Here is a 9032-nt window from a genome sequence, read left to right as displayed (position 1 = left end):
TTTGTTTATAATTGTACATCATAATATCAGTATATTATGATATATTATTCAGAAAAATATTTATGCTATATAATACAATATATTTATTCACCATACGTTTTTATTTCACCATACTTGCTAAACTATAATAAACTAATTTAAAACTAAAACGTATCTAATAAAAGTTATGTAACACTTTATTTCTGTATATATGTTGAAACTATAAATAACTAAATTATTTGTTTGGCGGATTGTTAGATTAATATATTTATGCTCAACTTCAGGAGATTAAAACTAATTATTTATTTCAGATGAACCGTCCAATCCAAGTGAAGCCTGCCGATAGTGAAAACAGAGGAGGTGAGTTCAGACATTTAATTATAATAAAACTTTTTTTCTCAAAACATTATTTTGTAAGTGTTAATTCCAAAACTACCATTTTCAAAATAGGAAATTATGACATATGTTACAGCTTAACTTAAATATTAGATGAAATATTTCGTAAGAAAATCCATTTAAGATTAGAATCATTGTATTTTATGACACAATGCCAATATAAAAGTGACGTATGATATGCAAAGATTAGTTATTAATCGATATTTGAGAATAGAGAAATGCATCGATATATATATATGTGTTAAGTATACATGCGTAAATTAAATTTAGATGTTTTAATATACTGACATTTCAATTAATTCAAACATAAATTATACTTACTGAATCTGACACACTGATTTTTTACAATGCAAATATATTTTATGTTAGAGAAATATATTTATATATTTTAAAGTATAAATTAAACGTATGTTAATTAAGGAAGTTTCTTGAAATTTCATTTATACTACATGACATAATAGATTAATAAATTTTACTGATTCTGTGGATGCTAAATGCATGTTTTATGAAAACAAATTCAGTTCGAATATAATTTATTTATGTTTTCTATTAATTAGATAAATTAATCTTTCTATTAATAATAATTTTTAAATAAATAAATCTTGTAATAAATATTTTTTTTAATAATTTTATGAAAATATCATGTTTCTTTCCATTATTTTTTTTAAAAAAAGGAGAATAATGTTATAAAGAAATAATGTTGTATGCCTTTACTTCGTTGCATTCGTTTAATTTTAAAAAAAAACAATTAAAAATATTTTCCTAATAATTATTTTTCCCCACATCATCAACTAGTTTAGGAAAAAATCTTTAAAAAAATTTATACCATTGTATTAATCTTCGAATTTTTTTTATTTACACTTTGCAAATAAATCTTGAATTCAAATTTGTATATTCTGTGCTCAACAGATTGTTCTATTTTATAATAATTTAAAAACTTCTGATGAAATATAAAGGTATGAATGAAAGTAAATTCGGACTATTTGTTTGATTATATTTATAAAATATTTTATTGCTCCTATTCTAATAAATAACGATGGAATGTGAAACCAAATATCTTTTTTCGATTATTAAAAGCTAAATATATTCAGATATTAAAAATAACTGAACACTTTATAAGCAACTGATCAAATAGCCCAATGCCCACATATCAAATGATCTAAAACGTTTACATTCTTCATACATGGAAAAAGCATTAATTCAATAGCATTTTCTATTGAAGTTTCTACTGAAAAACTATTCAATAACATTTTCTATTGCAATTGCAAATGCAGAAAATGTGTTACCTTGCATAGAGAAAAAGTTTTACTTGAAATAACTAATATTAGGAACAATGAATCACCTTTGTCATATAAAGAAACTTTTGCTGTTATTTTTTTAAATCACATCCCAAAATTTCAACAAACTTTCAATAAAATTTATCTAAAACTAAAAAATGTACTCAGATTGTTGATATAAATTTTGTTAGAAATATTCATTTCTCTGAGATGTAAGTTAATTTTTATAAAGTTAATGTGATTTATGGAGAAGTGCGTTATTAGTTCTGCAATTTATATAGTATAATGCTACTACGTTCTTAAAAGGTTTAATATGTATTGAAATAAAATGCCATTTAAATTCTTTGACATCTTAATGCTGTGTTAACTTAATTATTGAGCTTTTTAAAGTTAGTTTAACGATTTTAGGGTTCAACATGCTTCAATTTTAAACATTTTGAAAGTTTCAGAAAACTTTAATTATGTTATGGATCAAGGAAGACTGACAAAAAATAATGAAATAGTTTAAATTTTACGATAATCTCTTTTTGGATCATTCTGAAATTATTAGAAACGCGATCAGCCGTAACATCATTTGACCCAATGACGGTTCTGCATGTAAAAGGTGGCATTTAAACCGGCAGTTTTCTCTGCATAGCAAAACCGGTTTTTCCATACTATTAAATAAGAATATAGCTCATTGGGGAGAAAAATTCTCCCAATTTTCTAACCACCGGTGGGTGAAATATACTGCACTGGTTCAGAGGCAAGCCATAGTATCTTCTTAAACTTGGTTATGTGAAGCTATGGTTCAACCTGAATAGAAACATTGCACAATTTATACCTTTTGAAGGTATGGATGAAGATAATCCGTATAGTGATTCAAAGTATAGATATTATGACTAAAAATTAACCGATATTTTTGAGAGTGCAGTAAAAGTGATAAAATTGATGATAAGTGGTTTTAATTGCAAAAACCAAAATAAAAGAATAAAGTAGCTTCTCTAACCGCAGGATAATGGTAAATCTAGCCAAAATTTTATTTTGAATCATCCTGTCTAAATTATTAGGAAATTATTTAAACATTTAAGTTTTCTTTCCTTAAATTTAAAATAACGTCTTAAGCCAAACAGATGCCAATGGAACAAAAAATGATTTTGAGTATAAATTTTCTCGCCGAGAAACAAAATCAAAAGCCTCTTTCCTTGTACACAAAGAGAAAATTGTTCGTCAGAAAAGCCTCTTTTTAATTTTTCCATCCGCCAACTAAATGTGTTTTTTTTTTAAATCCATCTAGAGACACATTTTCGTAACATTTTAATTTGGCCTCAGTTTAGAGCTGCATGTTCATGACTCTAGATCACGTGAGCAGCCGGACAAATTAAAATGCCATCGTGCGAATAAAACTTTAATTTGTCACTTATCTTTCTTACATTTTTATTTATTTATTTTTTTTTTTTCAAAAAAAGAAAAGCCGCGTAGTTTTGGTCTTTTTTGAAATCTTCCCCAGACGCTGTTCATTTTGCATTCTTGAAATTGCTCAACAAACTGTATTCATGAAAAATGATTTTTTCCGTTTTTCTGGTTCCATGCGTTTAAATAGTTTGAACTTTTTATTTTGTTTTTTTTTTTCGATGACATTTTCTTCTTCTCTCCTATTGGCGAATGTGTTAGTTTTAATTTGAAAACATTCTTGAACGCGCATTAGCTTTTCTCAGAGGAATTTATACGGAAAAATAGTGTCTCTCTGTATTCAAAATGAGAAAGTGTTTTTGCAATGCTAGAAAAGGAAAAAGTGTTATAATATTCATTTAAAAAGACAGAAAATAAGACTTATCTGACAGATAGGAATAATTGTAAAGATTTCAATTACGGTCGTGTAATTAGTTTCAATTCCCACGGTATTAAGAAAGTTAATTCAAAATGTAAGTAATTATTTATTTGATTGCAATAATATTAATGAATAATAGTAACATTTTTATCACGCGAGTAAATAGTGCTATGTAAAGTAATAAATAACATAACGGAGAATATTTAAATACCACTAAATAACAGATAAAATTGTTGTAAAGATTTTAATTACATGAACTTTGTTAAACCATGAGAATTAGCTCTAACTAATTATTTTAAGCTGTCATGCTATTTTTATATTACAACAATATTAAGGAATTTAACTTTTTATTAATTTTTTTGTAGTTTTATATATTATGTAAAGTAACTACCACTACATTTTCTTTAATTAGTTTAGCCTAGTAACGTAAATGACAGGTGAACAATCGGTACAAATGTTAAATATAAGTAAATATTTAATTCTTGATTTCAAAGATATACCAATAAATACTTGAATACAATATTAAGGATGAATCAAAAATTTCAATCAAAACTTATTAAGTTTAGTATCTGTAAAGGCTTTGATAAAACTAAATTAAATATTAAATAAATGTAAAGATTTCACTATTTTAATATCTTTCACTCTCTGATAACACTTTTAGAATCATCTTTACACCGTCAATAAAATAGACATTGGTATGCTTTTTAAATAAACCTAGAATAAAATCTTTACATTTGTTTTACCTCTTATTCAGTTTAACTTAAATATACACAACTGTATAATTTATTAAATATGCACAACTGTATATTGCATATTTCTTTTATTTTTGCAAGAAAAATGAAAAAGTTTAAAAATGGTATTAGAAAATCGTTTAAAATTGTATACCGAGTATATTTATTGCAATAAAAGTGAACAATATAAAATTTTCCAAATTTCTAATGAAGGTATTTATTATATATTATTTTAATCTTTATTAAAAAAAATTATGACATTTAGAGTTATTAATTTCTTATTCATCAAAATTTTTTAATAAACATATTTAAAAGGAAACATATTTTCCATTATATTATGAAAATTACTTAAAATGCACACAAATATTTAATGTGTAAAAAATGTGACATGCAGAATAATAAAGGCAACAATCCATGCATTTTCTTATATTTCATTTAAATTTATCTAGATATTGTAAATTACATAAATATTTGCCCAATACATTTAAAAAAATAATTTCTTCCCATAGTATTGAAATCATTTAAAAATGTTTGTCATTATTTGTTTTATAGAAATATTTGTTATAATTCATCAATTCTCATCAATATTGTGAAAAAAGGCATATAGAATCATAAATACATGCACCCATATTTTTTTAAAATCACACTTAAATTTATTTAAATAGTTACTACCTCAATGTCTTTAGATAAAGAGATTGGGCAGTGGTAGCCCAGGGGATTGAAAGCTCGCCTCCCAAGAAGGTGAGCCGGGTTTGAATCCTAGCGATAGCTGGTTGATTTGAGCTCCACACCCGGCTCGCACCGTTCACTATGCTGACGCAAAATATCCTCAGTTGTAGACGGATCATGGGTTAGAGTCCCCTTGCCGTCAGACTTAGTGTGGGAGGATTGTGTGGCTTCCTTCTCTCAATTCATGATACAGGAGTTCCCTTGTCTTCTGGATCAGGTTCAAAGTTGCAAGGCTATGGAGCATTGTTAGTCGTAAACCCAAAATTGGGTCTGCTGTTTAACGGTGGTTATAAAATAACATGAAGAGTTTCTGAGAAAAATTAAAGTACTATAGTATTATGGAGGTCATATAAAAATTCATACGAATTTTATTTAATTAGAATATATATAATAAATATGAAGATTTTATTATTTTTGCGAAATAGATGGTATGACTGAACTAACATAAACGAACTAACTCTCATATTTTTCTTTATAACTCATTTAAATTTACTTAAATATCTTCAATTACATAATTATCTACAAAGAAGCATTTACGCGAAAAATTAAATATTTCACCATGGCGTTATGAAAATAAATCCCAATATTTAATATTTTACAATATTTATAATTTATCTAAAAATAATCTAAACTAAATTATTACAATATTTATAATAATCTAAATAATCTAAACTTTAAAAAAATGCGAGTTGAAATATGATATGTATATAGGACGAATGTATAATAACGAAATGTTTCATGTATCTCCAATAGCATATAATATAATAATGTGACAAATTGTTGATTCTAAAATATTTAAGAACTAATAAAATATAATATTATTTCATGTACTAAAACTGGAAATTATTTCTAATCATATTTTAGGTGCACAAATACACTATACAATGCAAAAGGAAAAATATAATGACTTAGGTATGTAATGAATCAATGATTAGTATATTTAAATCCCCATTGTATACATTTATTTTGATATCCTTGTGTATTTTTGTTCTTACTTTTTACATTGTCTGGTATCATTGATTCTAATCTGTTGAGTCAAAGTAATTAACTCAGTTATTTAATTCACAGATTATACAATCATTGATGAATTACTGAATCAGTTACCAATGAACATGAAGTATCAGATTAAATTCTTTTATTAGAATGTATTGATTAAAAAGGTCCAATTTAGAAATTTGTATTTAGAAACTCAACATTATAGTTTCAACTTAGAAGTTGAGTTTTTTATCTAATAAATTTTGATCTTTTTATTCAAATTTATAAATTAGATTTCTAACATTTAAATGATTTTAATAAATTGTTTCGACTTACTTTAAACAAATAAAAAGCTAAAATATAAAATAACTGCTTTACTAAATTGATAACAAATTTAAACTACAGTGAGTGGTAGAAAAATTTAAAAACCCTCAAGCTTTACCCTAGACACAAAGGTCAGGCGGGTATTAAGTTTCGTTCGATTTAACCATTTCGTTTTATTAAGGATGAGAATATCTCTCTGTTGAGTTTTCATACCATGCAGCACAGTGACGTATTTTACATTCACATGATTTACTATGCTTTATTTTTATTAATATTATTTCCATATATGTATAACTATATATTCATACTGTTGTATCCATGTAAACAAAACAAAATGTTTATCTAAGCATGTGTATTTATACAAATGTGCAATTACCTTAAACAAATATACCTTCGATATAGAAGAAATTCTGAACTGATCTGCACCAAATTTGGTGTACGTACGTTCGAAAACACGACGGACTTTACTTACCTATCCTCTTCGCACCAGCTGGTGCAAGTCTCTTTTACCAAGCACCCCTGTCCTAAACTAGTCCTCCTCCCATTCATTTAGTTTCGCGTTTAACAAATCTTGGTGCAGGAATCTTTACACTAGGTGCAGGAATCTTAACTCCCTACTTTCCTTTTACGTCATCAGTCGAGTACTCAAGTAAGTGCGAGCACAATTGCTTTTTAAACGAATGGTGGTTAAGTCCAGTTCATCACCATCTTCTCTTCAAAATTTCCTCATGAATGCGTAATAATTTTATTTTATTACCTTTATCATCTCGTTGACAGGTGAGCACTCTATCCTTTGAGCCATCCCGACTTTAAAAGCATCTTTTAAAAATATTTCGCATGCGTATTTTTAGAATTTTTTTTTTTATTCGATTTCTATTTCTTGAGACATTTGTCAATTCCATTTTTTTCGGACTCCCTGTATCTGAAATTGCAAAATGTAAGATTGTTTTCTTAAAAACAAACATAGGTATTATTTATTTAAACAGTAAATAAATTACGAAAGAAATTTAGCAGGAAACAAAAAATTTTGATTTAAATATCATATTCTATCGCTAAAATCTATACGTTCTTATCTTCCGCCGATACCTACTTGAAAAATTCACGCTTAACTTCCCTGTTGCTAGGCAAGAGTTAAAAGAAACTTTTTTTTTTGTTTCCCCTCTTCAAAAATCAATTCTCATACGCGATTATCCAGCGTATCTTTATCAACTCGTCAACTATTTTTTTATTTATTTATTTATGCTTCTTTTTATCTCGTCACATACTAAAACACCACTTAGTATTCCGAAAACAAAAAACCAATAACCGTTATAGCTCTTTGGCTTACTTTACAACCCCTTTACTCTTTCCTGAGAACGTTATATTTTGGCGCTGGAGCCTCTTAAGATTGCGCCAATAAAAGCCATTTATAGCCACCGCCCGAAGATTATCTTTTTTAAGCGAAATTGAACTCGTTAAGGAACGATGTATATCATCGTGGTTTCTTAGTTTCATCGGAACTTTTTAAGAGGGGGTATAAGTTAATTGTTCATTCCAATGTAGATAAAGATGTTATGAACATTGACCTTACACAATGAGTACAAGAAAATCGTGAAAAGATATCAATAAATTTTAATATATCTTTAAAATTTTATCTTAAATCTTATTTTAAAACATATAAGTAAATTGGAGTAAAACTTAAAATGAAATTAGAACATATGAATTAGAATAATATCACTATACTTGAAGTAAAAACAATAAACGATGGTGAAACTGACTCATAATTGTTTTATTTGAAAGTAAAATAAAATGCCGAAAACCTCCTACGATTTGGCCTGCTGCAAATGTTACTCTAATGGTGGTATATAGAGTCAACTCAATTCTAAGCTGTCATCGCCAGGGTTCGATTCTGGGTCGTCTGAATTGAGAGCGAGTGATTTTTCATTGCGCAATCAATGCTTCTTAGGTACGGTATTAATCATTTCAAAATATTTTAAAAGATATGATTTGATATAAATATTTTTAAAAAAATTGTTTGACTTAAAATAAGTTTAAAATTTTTAACGGTATTTCAGCTTAAAGATGTTCAAAATTGTAATTAATTTTAAACTACCTCCTAAATAGTATCAGCCTGCCAATTTAAGCCTTACTTGTCATTTTCGGAAAGGAATTTTGAAAATTTGTGACACATTTGAAAAATTTAAAAATATTGCAAGAAGCTTAAACAGTTATTACTTTACCTGCAATAATTACTAAAATTAACAAAAATGTTTGTTTAACTCTAACCTTCTTCATAAATCAAATCATAATGAGCATATTTAGGAATTACTTGATAAAAAAAATTCGTTCTCTTCAAAATTATGCAAATTAGAAATAATAGTCATAGTAGCAGAGAGAGAAAAAAATGAATAAAAAAGAAACAAGAAAAACCACAGTGGCTAAGAGAAGCAAATCAGAGCAAAATGCATTTCCACACGCTATGGAGAGTTTATGAGGAACTAATGTCGTTAACAAGGGAATTAGTATTCAGATTAATTAAGCGAGAATCCAAGGTGTTATGATGAGCTTTATTTAATGCAAATAGATATTATTACTAATTTATGTAAACTATTCCTCATTTATGTTAAATTTTATTTAACATAAATGCGCTTATGATCACTTAAACCTATTTCTAAAGAAAGAAAGAAGCTAAAATACTTTATCTGCTTTAATTGCCTCAAGGAGTTCAAAATATTCATTTTATTCAGAATTGCATAATCAAATAATTCGGCGCAATTAGGCACTATTAATCATTTATGACATTATTTTTCGGACAATAACGGATGAAAGATA

General features: G+C 26.8%; 1 protein-coding gene across 27 annotated transcripts in view; it reads left to right on the top strand.

Annotated features, from left to right (window-relative positions):
• The window catches only part of LOC107456607 (bruno 3), a 705687-nt gene that overhangs the window by 367464 nt on the left and 329191 nt on the right, over window positions 1–9032 (top strand). For 15 of the 27 annotated variants that reach the window (XM_071179608.1, XM_071179595.1, XM_071179603.1 and 12 more), the window contains exon 2: window positions 291–339. In XM_071179608.1, the coding sequence (XP_071035709.1) occupies window positions 291–339 (49 nt within the window). Of the gene's footprint in view, window positions 1–290; window positions 340–5786; window positions 5835–9032 lie in introns of all 27 variants that reach the window. The other 12 variants (XM_071179599.1, XM_071179587.1, XM_043044184.2 and 9 more) reach the window with 1 other exon arrangement.

Source organism: Parasteatoda tepidariorum, chromosome 4 (genome assembly GCF_043381705.1).
Source record: "Parasteatoda tepidariorum isolate YZ-2023 chromosome 4, CAS_Ptep_4.0, whole genome shotgun sequence".
Lineage (NCBI taxonomy): Eukaryota > Metazoa > Arthropoda > Arachnida > Araneae > Theridiidae > Parasteatoda > Parasteatoda tepidariorum.
The sequence above is the reverse complement of the archived record's forward strand: the minus strand, read 5'-3'. Positions and strand labels throughout refer to the sequence as shown.